Source organism: Sinocyclocheilus anshuiensis, unplaced genomic scaffold (genome assembly GCF_001515605.1).
Source record: "Sinocyclocheilus anshuiensis isolate Anshui unplaced genomic scaffold, SAMN03320099.WGS_v1.1 scaffold1207, whole genome shotgun sequence".
Taxonomy (NCBI): Eukaryota; Metazoa; Chordata; class Actinopteri; order Cypriniformes; family Cyprinidae; genus Sinocyclocheilus; species Sinocyclocheilus anshuiensis.
The window spans coordinates 338863-355997 of NW_015539914.1; the positions used below are offsets into that span (position 1 = coordinate 338863).

Consider the following 17135-nt stretch of genomic DNA (forward strand, 5'->3'; position numbering starts at 1 on the left):
ATGGTTTTCACAGAAATATTTTCTGAGATGATGACTTCTGATCATGTGACACTGAAGCCTGGAGTAATGGTTGCTAAAAATAAAACTTTATATAAAATATTATTTATAGAAAGTATTTTTTAGTTTTTTGCCCTTAAATTCACTTTAATTTCTGACCCTGATCCAAACAGGATTTTTTTTCTGTCTGGTGTGGCTTAAATTGTCATTTTAATGACACTGGTATTACAATATTGCAATATACAGACTTATTTCAGAGAGGAATTGTGCTCTGCCAGTCAACAATCATCCTTATTCAGATGCTTTTTCGTCTCTCTTTGGACTCGTGTGACCTGAACGACGCAGTGAAAATTATGAAAGCAGTCTTTGAAAGGATATTTAGCGGTGCAGAGAGGCTTGCATGTAATGAGGCCCAGCATATTAATTTTCACAGGAATTCAGGGTGCTTTGGTTAAATTTAACTCCATGATTCCTGTATATACCCTGAATCAGTTTGTAGCTGAAGAGTAATAAGCATCTTAAAACTGAACACTGATGCCTAAGCAAAAACCACCAAAAAGACCTAGAGTATAATTTTCTAATAGAAATAGTCTTCCATTCAAACATTTGGAGTCAGTTTTGTTTTTAGAAGAAAAAATAATAATAAATTAACACTTCTATTCAGCAAGGATGCATTAAATTGGTCATAATCAAAAGTAAAGATGTCCTGGGGGAAAAAAAAAAACATTTATATACTTAAGTTTCTAACCCTGATCCAGACAGGGATTTTTCCTGTCTGGTGTGGCTTAAATTGCCATTTTAATGACTGTGGTATTACAATATTGCAATATACAAACTTATTTTAGAGAGGAATTGTGCTCTGCCAATCAACAATCATCCTTATTCAGATGCTTTTTCGTCTCTCTTTGGATCTGTGTGACTTGAACGGCGCAGAGAAAATTATGAAAGCAGACCCTGAAAGGATATTTATCGGCGCCGAGAGGCTTGCATGAAATGAGGCCCAGCATATTAATTTTCACAGGAATTCAGGGTGCTTTGATTGGCATTTGCTGATCCTGCCATTACTATTCTATTTGCTGTGTTCTGGCTCCCTCTGAATAAACACCTTTGGGTTCAGAGCAATGCCCAAGGCACTGAATGTTTCTTCTCTGAGGCGCAGTACGTCACAAATAATTTCACCCCCTAATGAAGTATAACCGCAGTGATGACAGCAATGAAACGATACAGATTTGTCTCTGCTTCAGTCATTTGGAGAGCGCAGAATAAACAGATGACGATAATAATGATGTAATGATCTCCGCACATACAGCCAGGCCAAAAATGGAAGAGGGATATGCAGATTGGGTATTCGTTTTTACACATGCACAAACACAACTGTTCAGAGTGTTTTCAACCAGCTGCCTTTGGAATAATGATGTTGGAGTTTGCCAGAACATTTAGACAGTTTAGAGCAAGCTGCTTGCTTGATTACAATTGGAATACATATTCAAAAGAATGCCTAGTGGATTGCACGATGAAGACGGAGGTTAATTTAACGTAAATATCAAATAGCGTTGCCATGAGATTCTGCTCTTTAAAAGGATAGTTCACCCAAAAAATGAAAATTCTAAAAACCCATAAGACCTTTGTCCATCTTTGGAACACAAATTAAGATATTTTTGATGAAATCCAAGAGCTTTCTGACCCTGCATAGACAGCAAGGGAACTACCACGTTCAAGGCACAGGAAGGTAGTAAGGACATCGATAAAATAGTCCATGTGACATCAGCGGTTCAACCTTCATTTTATGAAGCTACGAGAATACTTTTTGTGTGCAAAGAAAACGTATTCTCATTGATACTGTTACTGATTTCACATTGCAAAGGGTGTTGACTAAGACACTGTAGCTAAAAAAAACCTATTGTTAATTCTAAAGGTAAAAAGTTCTGATGGTCAAACATCATGAAATACTGAATTATGATTTTTATTTTTATTTTTTTTGGTGCATGAAAACTTAACTAACATTATAAGACAGAGAAAGAGAAAAATATTATTTGATTTTACAGTAGTCTTACATGAGTGCAATTCTTCTAATATGTATATCCTGTAAAATCTTTTTTATTTTTATATAAAAAAAAAAAAGGTTCTGCAAGTTTAATTGTCCAAAAGTGCTGGTTTGGGTGTCATTATGTGTCATACAGGCCTCTTTTTCAGGTCCAAGCAGTGTGATAAGAAATCTTTAATATGGTGCATCTTTGATAGGTCACTAGTGCAGCTCTTGTAGCTCTAATATTGGTGGGTTGAGATCAGATTGCCCCCTACCCTGTATTATACTACAAAAAAAGCAATATTAAAGATGTAAACTTTATTAAATATATAGCTGAGTAGATATTTAGCTAGCTTTGGTGTTAGCCAAGTTTGCTTGTAACTGGCTTACAGGGTGTCTTCAGGCAAAACGGTAATTGGCTTTTCATAAATTCTAATATATGCTTAGCATGACACATTTTGAGTTATTCAAAACTTTTTTCAGTCATCAGTTTTGAACGGTGAGCCATATGCAATACAGCGAATTTTACTTTTATGTATTACAGGTGAATGAGAATGCAGATAAAATGAAATGAGAACCTTGTTTTGGATTAAGGAAGCACTCAGTTCCCCAATACCAGGGTGCCTATGGGTGATAGGGAAGCACATGTCATATCACAATCGTAATTTCATACCACATGTCTTTCATTCCTGACCAATTTCTTGTTATTAAGTCATATCAGCTGTGCCCCTCTCCCTTAGCAGCTAACAGTACCTCATCATCTTCCTCTATTTCACCAAAGCAGAGATGTGATTGCTGCTTCAGAAACGGTATTGATTAGTTCATTTCACCGAGCAATGTTTTTGAGATTTAGGACTGACGTTCCTTATCTGGCTTTTCACCGAATACTGCATGTGAACAGATCCGAGGCGGAGAAAGAATCGTTACAGGGTTCTAAGTGGACAGTCTGGGATCTTGTGTGTTTCAGCTCTGAGTGACGACTGAACCAATTTGTATCAGACATTGAGGGTTTATATTGAAGACCATGATGAAAAGGGCCAAACACAAGAAATTTGGCCCTGCCACACTAGGGCTGTCAAAATGACTGAAAAACTAAATTCAAATTTTCTACTTAAATATTATCAAAATTCGAATTATATTCGAATTTAAAAGGCATAATTTCAGTTAGGGGAAAAAAAGCTTTTGGCTTCTCTCCTGAGGCCACAAGAGGGCGCATCGAGCGAAATATTATGCACGTTTCTTCAAAGCGTAATAAAATAACACGACTTGATAGATGTCCCTCTAGAAAATGTGATAAATGTGCATTCTGTGTGAACGGCTTGGTTTCAGTTTTGACTTAAACAACATCATCTCCACATTGATGCTCTCGTTTTCCGCAATATATTAATTGAACAACGTAGCAGCGCCGCATCCAGTGGGTTCAACTGGATAGGCTAACAAAAGCATTCAAATGCAATCAATGACACATACATCTCATCGCATCTCGTGTGCCACTGATAAGGCTGCCTGACGGTTGACGCAGACCTACAATTCGAATGCGAAAACGTTGATGGATTTTTTTTTTTTAATCCGACGAATATTAGAAATTCACTTCTTTTTTTTTTGACAGCCCTATGCAACACATTATAGAAGAAAATTGTGTTGGGAAGTTCAAGACCATAGGATGTTTTCATCGTTAAAGGGATAATTCACCCGGAAATGACAATTATGTCATTATTTACTCACATGCGTGTCTTGTATTTCTCCCGTGGAACACAAAAGGAGATAGTTATAGCTGATGGCCAAGCTGCTCTTTTACATCCAATTAAAATGAATTGTGACCACAGCCGTTAAGCAATATTTCCAGTGAATAATGATTTAAATTTCAGACTGTTTCTCACACAAACCTGCCGTATGGCTTCAGAAGACAGAAGTCGTATGAATCAGGGTTATTATCATTAATTAAAATTTTAATTAAATAAAAATTAAGCTAAAATACAGTATAAATAATAAACTAACTTATTTCAGTTAGCTGGCAACACTTTTTAATTTTGTTTAGTTTTAATTGAAGGACTAAAATTACCAACTGTAAATAAATAAAAACTGAACTAAATTTAAAACTTGAACAAAAATAAAAAACCCAAGTAGTTATATTAAAACTATGTATAAAAAAACTAATTAAAAAAAAAACAGTTAAAGTGAAAATAAAATGAATACCAAAAAAAGTACAAATAAAAGAAAATTCAAAATATTGATACAAACTATAATTGTATGTAGGGATATGCCGGTATCAAATTTTCATGTTGCGATTAATTGCTAATGCTTTTATCACGGTATACGGTAAATGCATTCAAAATTCGGAATAATTTGTAATATATAATTATTCACGTATTTAGAAGTGCCCAAGATAACAATATCGTGCATATTCATTACCGTGATATATCTCATTACCGAATACCAGCACAAGTCTAATTGTATGTAAATAATACTAAATATAGCATTGGTATTGATACCTTTTTTTTGTTCTTACTGGAGCTTGACAGCTGTTGGTCACCATTCACTTTCTCTATATAGATTAGAGCAGCTCAGACATTCGTCTAAACTTCTCCCTTTGTGTCCCACAGAAGAAAGTCATACGGTATGTTTTTGGAATGACATGATGAAGGTTGTAAATTATGACAGAAGTTTAATTTTTGGCTCTGCTATTCCTTTTATATGTCAGACATGGCTTCAAGGCTGTGAAATGGGGAGATTGTCCTTCATAAAGGCTACCTGTTGCTGTCACAGAAAGCATAAAGAGCAGCTGCATTAAGGGTTTAATCTAATGAATATCTTCACATTTATTGGCAGTAACTGCTTCAGATAATATGTGCCGTCTAATGTTCAGGTCCCTTGAGTGTAGTTCAGATTTTAACAGTCAGTCAGACTGAGTATTTATCTTAAGCTTAAGATTGTTCCCTTGCAGAAAGTATTTGTGAGTGCAAGCCATTTCCAGGATAAAAAGGCTTTTTTTTTTCCAGACTGAAAATCTTAATACCCACGGGTACGAATGTCAAAAGTACAGGTGCTTTGCTACCAACTCACTGTGAAAACCTAAAAAAAAAAAAAAGAAGTAACAATAGCAGTCTTTCTAAAGTTGAGCTAGTTGAGTAGCAACTCTGTACCCACGCGCTGTCAGACTGACAGGTGACTGCTTTTGAACACTCATGTGTGTATTTGCCCACATGCAAAGACATTTCTTTGTTGAAATAGCTATTTTGGTGTGGTAATAAAGTTTAATTGAGAAATACTTGAAGACTATTGCTTTTATTTCGTTTACTTTTTAACTAAAGTAATGCTTTGAACAGCATATTTCTTTTCAAAACAGATACTGAGTATTGGGAAATTTCACTCGCTTTGCTTTCGACTACTAAAATTACCACTATGACATCCCTACTCACAGGCTTCTGAAGACACCTTAAAACATCTTTCTGTCACCGTGCTCTCAGAGTGTGAATGATGGAACGATGTGTTCATTCTCTGAATAACGTTTTCCCCTGCAATCATTTTTCAGCGTGATCCAGGACAAGTTCTGTGGGATCATTAACATCTGCGTGGAGGCGCTGCACGATGTTATGACGGAAGACCCTGAGACGGCTACCTTCAAGGAGTAAGTTTGATTCTCTCTTTTTGATGACACTTCTCCTCCATAGAGGCATTTTGTCTGCCTAATGACCTGGAAAATGGTGGACAAGGGCACACACTGTCATGACAAGGTGTTTCATGAAACAAATGCTCAGCATTAGGAGAAGTGATTGTGATCTGTGTCACAATGTTTTCTGCCTTCTTGTTACACATTATATAGTAACAAACCATGAAAATTATTTAAACACATCAATGTAAAGGTATATAGTGTGTATATATATATATATATATATATATATATATATATATATGTGTGTGTGTGTTATATATAATATTGCATGTGTATACATGTCTATACACACACACATAATAACTATAATATATATTTATATATATATATATTATAGTTATATATTATAGTTTATATATTATTATATATATTATAATTTTAATGTATAATGTTATTCTGTATCTTATCAATTAAATAATAATAATGAATAATATAAAATTAATATAAATCTAGTATGCCACATCAGTATACAGTATATTTGTTTTTATGTATAGGTTTGTGTTGTATGTAAGCTGGTCATGAAATGTGAATGATACTGCGGGGCAGACAATATTTCATGACTTCAGGATATGGTGCTATACCCTTAAGTTCACCTCCTAAGGCATTTTATCATTTCTTGGCAGGATGGATGCACAACCTGCCTCATACATACTTTAGTGGGGTGTCAAAAGAGTATTCATAAATGGAGTGAGAGATTACACAGCTGCTGGAGAAAAGTGGCACATTTTAGAAATGAAGTGTAACATGAATGTAATTTCTCTACTTTGCACTCGCTCTTTTTACACGCACACATGCTTCACGACCTTACACTCTCTCTCTGGCTGCCTGTCCTCTAGCTGCATGCTGATGAGCCACTTTGAAGAGCCAAAGCTGACAGATGACGAGGAACCCCCAACAGAACAGGACAAGAGGAGGAAACTGGTGAGTGTTTTACCCCGGCTCAAAGGTCACAGGTGTTACACGCTCCTATTGATGACACATGCCACCAAAATGGCTGTTATTGATGAGATATAATGGATGCTGGTATAGTACATTACAACTGATTGGACAAATTGAATTGACTGCATTGCTACTTCAGTTCACAAACTAACAGGTCAAAAAGTGTTTCATCTAAAGAAATCAATTTCTCATGATCAAGATTGACGATCATCCTACCTAACATGTAGGGGGTTAAAGGTTCAAATTGTTTGTGTGTCGCTGTGGTTCTGGCACAGTAAATACTATGTATGCATTAATGTAGGTGCACCAGTTAGATTAATTTGAGGCCAATATCAGTAACTGCTATTTTAACAATATAATCTTGACTGTATGTTTGCGGTTTCTTTACAGAGATACAGAGAATTACTGCATTTCCTCACAATTTGTACATACAATTTATTTGGTGACACTAAGGTCCCATAAGCGAATGTTAATAAGTTAATATATCAACTAGCATTAATTAACGAGCAATACAGTTGTTACAGTATTTGTAATCTTTGTTAATGTTAGTTCACTGTTCATTGTTCATGTCAGCTCAGGTCCTTTAAATATTAAGACACAACTTTTGATTTGAATGATGTATTAGAAAATGCTGAAATTAACATTAACTAAGATGAATAAATTCTTTAGCAGTATTTGTAATTGTTAATTCATGTTTAATAATGTAGTTAACTAATGTTAACAAATGGAACTTTATTATAAAGTGTTACCGTTTGTTTATGAATAGGTTTTAAATGAACGGTGTTGGAAAAGTACTGACTCGTGGGTGGCAAACTGTGGTTTGTTGTTGTTTTTGTGTTTCTCTTCTTTTTTTATGGGAACCGTCTCACCAGAAGTGTTTAGATAAAAACAATAGTGAGAGAATAAAATGCCATTGCAGTGTTCTGGAGAGGATTGTCATGAAATCTCAGTCTGTCTTTTCCTAATGTTATTTTTGTGTGACACCCACATGAGCATGTTTCATCTGAGTGGCACTTCTGATAGAAAATCTGCCAACAACAATAGCTTTCAAACAACGACTGAAAATTAGCAAATGAACTGTGAAGTGCAGTAGTTCAAAAGCATGTTCGAGCGGTTTTAAGTGAGTCATTTATCTTAATTGTCTGTATGATGAAAAGGTCCTGGTGGGATTTGATACATTCAGCTGGTAGCTGGTTTGAAATTAAGTACATTTTTGTGTTTGTAAGTCACAACCTTTTCTCAGTGGTCTTATATGACAATGTTTTTTTGTTAGAGAGTGACATGGGATAAAGCTCAATACCAGAGTACTTGAAAATGACATCAGTGACTAATCAAAACACAATTGACTTTTTCTTCAAAACATTCTGCAAAAGTTTAATTTAAATATTTTTAATTGAATACAGTGCTGTTTTTGATGATACCTTGCCTTTGCAAACTACAGTTTGCATCAGTACTATAGCCGGTGACATGTAGATCAGAGCCAAAGCGTTCACAGCATCACAACACAGATGCTTTTTAGGCTTTGTGTTTTAGACACATTAACACAAAAAAAAAGTATTTCACATAGAACATGTTTTCGCATTTACTCACCTTAAGTTGTTTTAAACCTGTATGAGTTTCTATCCTCTGTTGAGCACAAAAGAAGATATTTTGAAGAATATTGATTGAACCAACAATTGACGGTAGCCATTGACATAGTATGGAGGGGGGAAAAATACTATTGAAATCACCATCAACTGTTAGGTTACCAACATTATGAGGATGACAGTTTTCTTTTTGGAGTGAACAAACAAATAAACAAACTTTCTTTTAAATTTTGACATTATTTTTACACTTATTTTCAATTTTTGTTTTAAAGTTTTTTGAACATTTTATTATAACTTAAATTCTTCAAAGTGCCCCTATTATGCCATTTTTAAGTCTCCTTACAATAGGTTTACATGCATGCAAGGTCAAACAATGCTTTCATTTTCTCAAAATGTTGAGATGGTTTCTCAATAATATCAAAACAAATAAACAAACAAACTTTCTTTTAAATTTTGACATTATTTTTACACTTATTTTCAATTTTTGTTTTAAACTTTTTTGAACATTTTATTATAACTTAAATTCTTCAAAGTGCCCCTATTATGCCATTTTTAAGTCTCCTTACAATAGGTTTACATGCATGCAAGGTCAAACAATGCTTTCATTTTCTCAAAATGTTGAGATGGTTTCTCAATAATATCACCTCATTTCCAACGATTCTCAAACAAAATTTGTTCGAAGCAGTTCTAAGATTCAGTCTCTCTAATCCCCTCCTTTCCATGAGCCTACTCTGCTCTGATTGGTCAGATGGCCCAGCCTGTTGTGATTGGTCTACCACGTACAGCGCTTGTCAGAAACGAAACGCCCATCGCCATAGTTCCATATTTTTAAAGCACAATAGAAAATATAAACATCTATTATTTATCATACTTACAGGTTGTTGTCAGAAACGAAACGCCCATCGCCATAGTTCCATATTTTTAACGCACAATAGAAAATATAAACATCTATTATTTATCATACTTAGAGGTTGTGGTTCAGTGGAGTCAGCTGGGCCAAATAAAGTGGGTACTGAGCCATCTTTCAAGAGCAAGCGCTTTGTGAATCCCGCATTGAACTCCCCGAGATTAGAGAAGCAGTCGTCAGTAAAATGAAGTGTTTGAGGGCGGGTCAAGTCATTCGCGGCCGGCCAACATAGAACACAGATGGGCATTATGTAAATGTGTTACCCCGTGATGTGTAGCCATCACAAAAATGGGATTCAAAGGTTCAGTGGAGTCAGCTGGGCCAAATAAAGTGGGTACTGAGCCATCTTTCAAGACCAAGCGCTTTGTGAATCCCGCATTGAACTCCCCGAGATTAGAGAAGTAGTCATCAGTAAAATGAAGTGTTTGAGGGCGGGTCAAGTCATTCGCGGCCGGCCAACATAGAACACAGATGGGCATTATGTAAATGTGTTACCCCGTGATGTGTAGCCATCACAAAAATGGGATTCAAAGTCGTACTGACGACTCGTTTAGGCTGTTCAGAGTCGATTCTTTCATTTGGGAGCTTTACAATTTTCACATACAGCTTCATTACACACTGCATGAAAGGCATCTGAGTACCAGGTCCAGTGATGCAAGACACAGTAGTAGCGATCAGACACATCTGTCTAGCTTATGTTTACATAGAAAAACAAAGACATCCATTGACCAACAATTAAACAATTGCAGATAGACACCAGCACCTCTGAAATACTGTGTTGATTTGTCTGTCAAGTGCTCAAGTAGACAAAATAACCAAATTATTCATCCCTAATAACTAAACCTCACACCTACGTCTCCTGAAAGACTGAAATGCTTCAAGTAGGAGGAATGAGATTATCAGGTTATTATCTAGTTAACATGAGGTAACCACAGATCATTGGACTCAAATAAGCTTGTGATTTGTTTTGTTTTGTTTTGCCTTTACTGAACAGACACATACCTGGAACACTTCCACACGGCAGTGCACAAAAGCAGCGGTGTATTGAATTACGTTACTTTTCCTGCAGAAAGTAGTACTGTGTTCAGAGCCGTTTTGCCAGAGCATCGGCGTGCAAGTTGCATTGAAAGAGGAAAGCAATGGAGGAAATGGACACAGTGTGCGATCAGTCCGCACATAACAGGCGGTGGGGTGCCAAACAGTCAGTAGATAAAGTCAAAGAGATGTATTACGCTACAAATCTGCCCTGACACAGGGAAGGTGTAAGTTCCTCCTGGTTAATGATGCACAAAATGGATTAAAAGGAAAAATGTCCTTTTTTATCACTTCTCCCAGCATGAATGCAGGTTTAGATTTTAAAAGGTTTATTTCAAATCATCGGAGCCATTAACCACCAAACTGTCATGATGTTACGGACAGGGTGAAATTTGTGCAGTCGTTCCCGTATGAAATTGGTGCCAGCGACTTAAGACAGCAGGACAGTTCTGGAATAGGGGTGACGTTAACCTTGTTTAACCTTGTTTTCAAAACTGGTCAACCTGTCATTGTGTTGCAACTGATGTGCAGTGTTTCTCATTGCCATTATAAAAAGAAATAGAACTGAAATGGTTTCACATTGTTGTTTTATAGGCAGTTTGCTCTCGTTTTTCTCCGACATACTTTGCAATTTACAATAAAGCGCCATAGTTTTTGTATTTTATCCGGACTCAGTGAAAGTAAATATAAAGTGTAATTAAGAAGATGGTTTTGCTTACATTCATTCATACTGACAAGTATCTTCCAAGACATCATATAGTGTCCCAAGGCTATTTATTTGAAGTGGATTAGTCCGTTCTTGATTACTTTAAACATGCCTAATCTGTTATCGTTGATGCTGCCTCTTGCATTAGTGTTTCTGTCATAGTCAAACTCTATACTGAGGCTCATCCCTGCCTCCTTTTTCTCTTGTCAGTGCCTGGCTTCTCTCATTATTGGTTTGTGTGCTCCAGGGTTTGAAGGTCAATCCAAACAAAAATACTGAATCAAAACCGGTTGCTTTCCGGGATGCGATTTTGCATAACGGATCCATCTATTTAATAAGCACATTCCTCTCTGATTTATTGCCCGTGAATCCCAGGGTGTGCCAGATTCAGTTAGCTTGTTAAGTCTTTTTATTTAATGCTGCTCTGAGCAAAACGCTCCTCATTTCACACGCTTTTAATTTTTCACTTCTCATTACCCTGTGGTGGGGGGTTTTCCTTGTTTTTGTTTGGTTTGGAAATAATGTGATTGTTTTGAAATTATTGGCACTTGATATCATCTGCATTTCAATATTTTATGGCCTTGTTTAGATCTAGCCTACGGTACTGTTAAAAAGCATTGCAGTCAATTAAATCCGTCCTTGCTAAATAAAAGTATTAATTAAAAAATAATAATCTTACTGACTCCAAAACAAATCATAGTCTTTTCTAGTGTAACTTAGCCAGTGGCATTGGCATATTATTGAGAGGAATGAACCTGTGAAGGGGTTTTCTTTTATCTTTGGTTTGGTGGAATTGCTATCACTTGATATCATGCATGTCGTGCATTCAAATATTTTATGGGGTGGTTTAATTTCCCAGATCATTAATGTTAACATATTAGCTGGATGTATTTGCATGCTATTATTGAGAGAATCAAACCCAAATTAGAAACCACAATTTTACAGTCTACACTAGACAGTCTTCAATAATGTATTCAGATAGCTCAAGATTTATTTATTTTTTTATTTTATTTTTTTTGGCAATCACATAAAATACTCTAGTTCTGAAATAATGACAGCTTTCTCTAGTCTGCCTATAAAGTCTTTCAACCCAGCTCTCTGTCTTAGTCTAATTAGATTATTATGCAATTGTTATCACATCATAATAGTAATATGGTAATTTTGACTGGGCAGCAAGAGGGAGGAATATGGCATGTGGTAGAAAAAGATATTCATACTGCTTTTGAAGCGCAGACATTTCTTCAGTGGAGAATAACGTTTAGTAAGACTGAAGTGGACATTTTGTCCTTGGGATATTTTATCTTTTGATGGACCTAGTGACTTTTGTGTTGGGTATCAGAGTTCTCTTGTATGAAACTTTTGTCATTTGTTTACACACCCTCATGTCATTCCAAACCATATGCTTTTTTTCTTCTTCTGTGGAATATTACATTAAAAAGCTTAGATTGTAGTCCTAGTCATTTAAATACATCAGGGAAATTAGTTTGTTTCCAATCAACATTCATTGTGAATTAAATTTTATTTAGACGATCTTGGTTGTCACCATTTATTTACAGTGTTTGTTTTTCTTTCCAGAATATTCTGTGGTTACATGCAACAGTTTTAAAGGTCTCTGACCTTTTCCACACCTAAATGAAGAGCTCTCAGCACATCTCAGACAGCTTAACCTTCAGTTTGTTGATAGGACCACACTGAGAACCCTCTCAAGCGTTCTCTCCTCTCTTCTGTTTTACGTGGCCACGCGTTAGAGTCCTCTAGAGCTGCCTCTTAGGATCGAGCAGTGCCTCTCTTTCCTCAAGTGACTGGAGAGGATTGTGTCAGTGGTGCTTTGAGACAAGTTGATAAGTGGTGTCGGACACATTTTTGCTTCATCTGTTGGAAGTATCATGCAAGATAGGTCTCTTTCGTATGTTTTCTTGCATTTGTCGAGTTATTTACAGGGTGTTTTTAATTATTTGGTGACAGACTGAGTCTCTGGTATCCAGTGAGCAGCTCTCAGCAGAGTGTTTCCGCCAGAGTCACGACTGACTCTTAATCTCAGATTACTCCGAGGGAAGTTTTCCTGTAATTAGCAAATAAGCATTGGCTGAAAATGCATCTGCTAAATGGCTTATGGGGAGAATGGGAAGAGTTGTGTTGCCCTCTTTAAACAGTGGGTATTTTTTTGTCATGTGACAAAAATTCATTCATTCAGTTTTAAGTACATTTTTTAATTTATGTGACAGTCTTTTATGTTTATTAATGTATTATTCTATGATTTATATATTTCTATTTTATATAGATTATAAAAGTTGTCACCTTAATCTAGCAAACAGTGCATAATTTTAGCATGTGAAAATCAAAAGACTACCATTCGCACTGCTTACCTTACGATCACATACCTACTGCAATTGATAAACAATTATTGTATCTACGTTTTTCTGTCAGGTTAAGTAATTGTTTTCAGTTTGTAATGTCTTGTTTCTGTAGTAGCAGAGAAATGCTAATTTTGACCTTTTGTAATCTCCTGCTTCATGGGTATATTTAGTCTTGAGAATTTTCAAATACGGGTGTTAAATCTTGAATTTTAATTTCATCTAGACCTTTGAAAAGGCCTGATTAGCTTTGGCTGTGGCTTGTATCCAGATTATATTTTATGATATGCTGAATTAATTTTGACATGGTTTCAGTGGATCTCTTCCCAGAAGTGATATCCATTTTCGATATGTGAAGAGAGATGCACTTATCTTTTGTTATATTGAACTGTTTTATGTACAATATTGCCAGACTTATGCTTACACAGACAATTTGATTACAAGTGGGATTAAAGCTGATCAATACAGGGATACAGTTTTATTGCACAAAGGGTAAAATTGCAAAGTCTTCCTGTCATTAATCTCTCCGAGTTAAACCACCAAGACTATTTGCTGTCTTATTTTAGTAAACCAGAACTGTAGTGTCCCAGAAGTGATTTTACCAGTTTCTGATAACACCAGGGGCTGGATTCACAAACATCTTAAGAAGTTAGTTAGAAAATAGTTTGTAAGAATGTTAAATTCTTGAACAACTTCACATCAAGTATAATCATGAGCAATCATTGTTTACATTATCAATAACTGGTGTCACCTCATATTTATACACTAATATGTATAGTATTACAATGCTTAATATTTGAATAAACATCTTACCTTTGTATATTTAAGTCAAGTTGGAAGTTAGTACAATGATTGTCTTAAAAATAAAGACAAAAACAACATTCTTTGGGGCCGTTCGCATATAATGCATTTTTACATCCATCGTGCTGCTTTTACATTATTATTTTTTTCTATGTAGACATGTACTAGATGGATGTGTTTTACACAGCATTCTTAAAAAAAGCATGGCACTCAAGTAAAAAGTTGTTATTTTTTAATAAAACTTGTCTCTGACCTTGTTTTTGTTTTTTTGGCCACTGCCCTAAGTCTCGCGTTTTTAACCACAAAAATGCATTCTGTGTGAATGGCGAATGGCGAATGTTTTTTGGGAATTCAAAATATTCTTAACTGCTAATTTTTTTTTTTTCTAACTTAAGAATGAAGTTAAGAAGAATTTTGTTCTATTCTATTTTGTGAATCCAGCTCCAGTTCTGTTATTAGTTTAACTTAATGGATGAAATATATAACAGCCTCATGACATGTGATTTACTTTTTTTGTTTTTTTTGGCCACTGCCCTAAGTCTCGCGTTTTTAACCACAAAAATGCATTCTGTGTGAATGGCCTCTTAAGAATGTTTTTTGGGAATTCAAAATATTCTTAACTGCTAATTTTTTTTTTTTCTAACTTAAGAATGAAGTTAAGAAGAATTTTGTTCTATTCTATTTTGTGAATCCAGCTCCAGTTCTGTTATTAGTTTAACTTAATGGATGAAATATATAACAGCCTCATGACATGTGATTTACCATTGGAAAAAAATGTCTGCAATTCACCATTTGTGTCATTGACCCCACATTAAACATGCTGTGATTACTAGGATACAACATTGTGACAAGCAGCTTCCTCTCCAAAGCCTACAGCAGCCCCTCACTTTGAGAATTCCCCTCATTATTAAATGAGCCGGTGCTGTGACACATCTGTCAGCCAGAGATATTAAAGTCACTGGCCCAAGTAGGGCCACCCGTGACTCCTTTCACTTCTGTGTGACCCAACAGATTAAAGAAAACCCATTGCTTGTCAAGAAGACAGAAGAAGACAATGTCCCTCACAGAAGAGGATGATGGTTGATTCTGAATTACTGATGTGCGATTTGTATGGGAAAGCGCCGTTCTCTCATTTAGTCCACGGCCTCTTTGAGTGACTTGATGATGCCTAAAACTCTAATTAGAAATTCATGAAGCATGGCTCCATCTCTTTGATCCACTCCCTCACCCACACCCTCATTACCAGCCCAGCAAAGTGGATGCAAAGCACACCATTAATATCATTTAGAGTCTATTTTAAGAGCCAGAGGAAGTGCAAAGTAAGCAAATGTGGGCTTAACCTGGCTTTCAGACAACTTTGTAAGGTGAGGTAGGATTTATTGGCAACCCGGGAAGTAAATTACAGCTGCCCCATCATCCCTGAAAATATATCTACATAAATAGTTGGGTTGACCTTTCCTATTGGAAAATGGATTTATGGATTGGCTTTTAATACCTTACAGTGCAGGAGATGTGCAGCTGTAGTCAGTGGGCATACAATTCGCTTTAGGTTTTTGAATGCACAGTTGGGCATCAAAAAATGTATATACTATTTCAGTACACATCAGTATTTAAGAAAAAAATCTAGCTTCATTATATTTTGAATATTAAATTATTTTTTTATTATATTCATAAATTGTAAAGATTGACCTTGTGAAGATAATAATTAGTTCATATTTAGTCCATTATTACATTAATATTAATTGGCTAAATTAATATAAATGTAATGTATATGAAAAACATTTCTGGCTCATGATATTTTTGACTTCTGAAGGTCAAGCTCTCGGTCTTCTAAATTGCAGAAATCGCACATGGAAATGACATGCAGATGAAGTTATGCATAATAAAAAAGATGGTGTAATCTCCATTTTAGTTACTTTGGGCAGGAGACAGAATGAGGGTTAAAGTTTATACATGTGTACGCACAATCTTCTGCTAACTTCATAAACTGAACAAGTGTTCGTAAAGTGTGAATAGAGGGTTCTAAATCTGGAAACAAGCATATGCAAAAAATCTGCCGCAAAGATTTTTATGCATGAGGTCTCAGGACCAATTAAATGAACATTGATTTATATGTAGAGCATTAGAAACTGTGATTTTTGAGATTGTGTCAAATGGAACTGCAGTGATAGTCTCAGACATCTTTTCTTTTGTGGAATAGACACTTCATGGGCCATATGAGAGAGAGCCCATAATCCAATTTTCTCTAATGGCTTTTATTTTCCAAATGTACATAAATGAATTTTGTTTTTGTTGTTTACTTGAGACTGACAAACCTCTTTTAGGTTAGAAGTATTTTTATAAGTATGGTTTTTTTATTTCTTCTGCAGTCACATCAGTGTCCCATCATGAATACCAAACCAAAAATGTCTTCCTAATAACTCAAACTACTTACTACTATTGCTACAACTACTATTATTATTAATCATACGTGTTACAAACATTAATGAGAAGAGGCAAGACTTCTGCAAACTGTGACTTTTTTTAAAATAATTATTCATAAAGTATGAAAATTGACTGCCTCAAATCTCGCTTTGGGCTTTATTTATGAAACAAGCGGAATAAATTCCTTTGGATATCATATGTAAAACCATTCTTGCAGAAATTATTACATTCAAATCAGTGGGACAGTTTACAAAAGAATGGATTTATGAATGATTTAAACAGAAATTAGTAAAGTGTTTCATGAATATGGCTCATTATTTTTCTTTTTTCTTTTTTTTACCTCAAAAGAGGAACTGAAAAAAATCATGGCATTATTAATATTCAAGGGTCCAGTTAAGTTTAAATATAGATGACTGCCTTTAATTTTGAGTACAGTTGACTTTATTGGCATTTACTCATCTGGTCTTCAAAGTTTTTTACTTTATTCATTTGGTGTAAATCCATTAAAAGTTCACAGCAGCTCGGGCAGGATTTCTTCCAGAGACCTCTCTTGCTTTATAGCACTGGCTTTGCTCAGAATAATACTTCAAAGTTCCTTTTCGGAGTGCCTTCTTCCTTAAAGGGGTCATGTGATGTTGCTAAAAAGAACATTATTTTGTGTATTTGGTGTAATGAAATGTGTTTATG

The 17135-nt window shown here is 35.4% G+C and overlaps 1 protein-coding gene across 1 annotated transcript in view; it reads left to right on the top strand.

Annotated features, from left to right (window-relative positions):
- The window catches only part of LOC107686387 (importin-11), a 169014-nt gene that overhangs the window by 141876 nt on the left and 10003 nt on the right, over positions 1-17135 (top strand). The window contains exons 28-29 of the mRNA XM_016483355.1: positions 5556-5651; positions 6533-6617. Of these exons, the coding sequence (XP_016338841.1) occupies positions 5556-5651; positions 6533-6617 (181 nt within the window). The remainder of the gene's footprint in view (positions 1-5555; positions 5652-6532; positions 6618-17135) is intronic.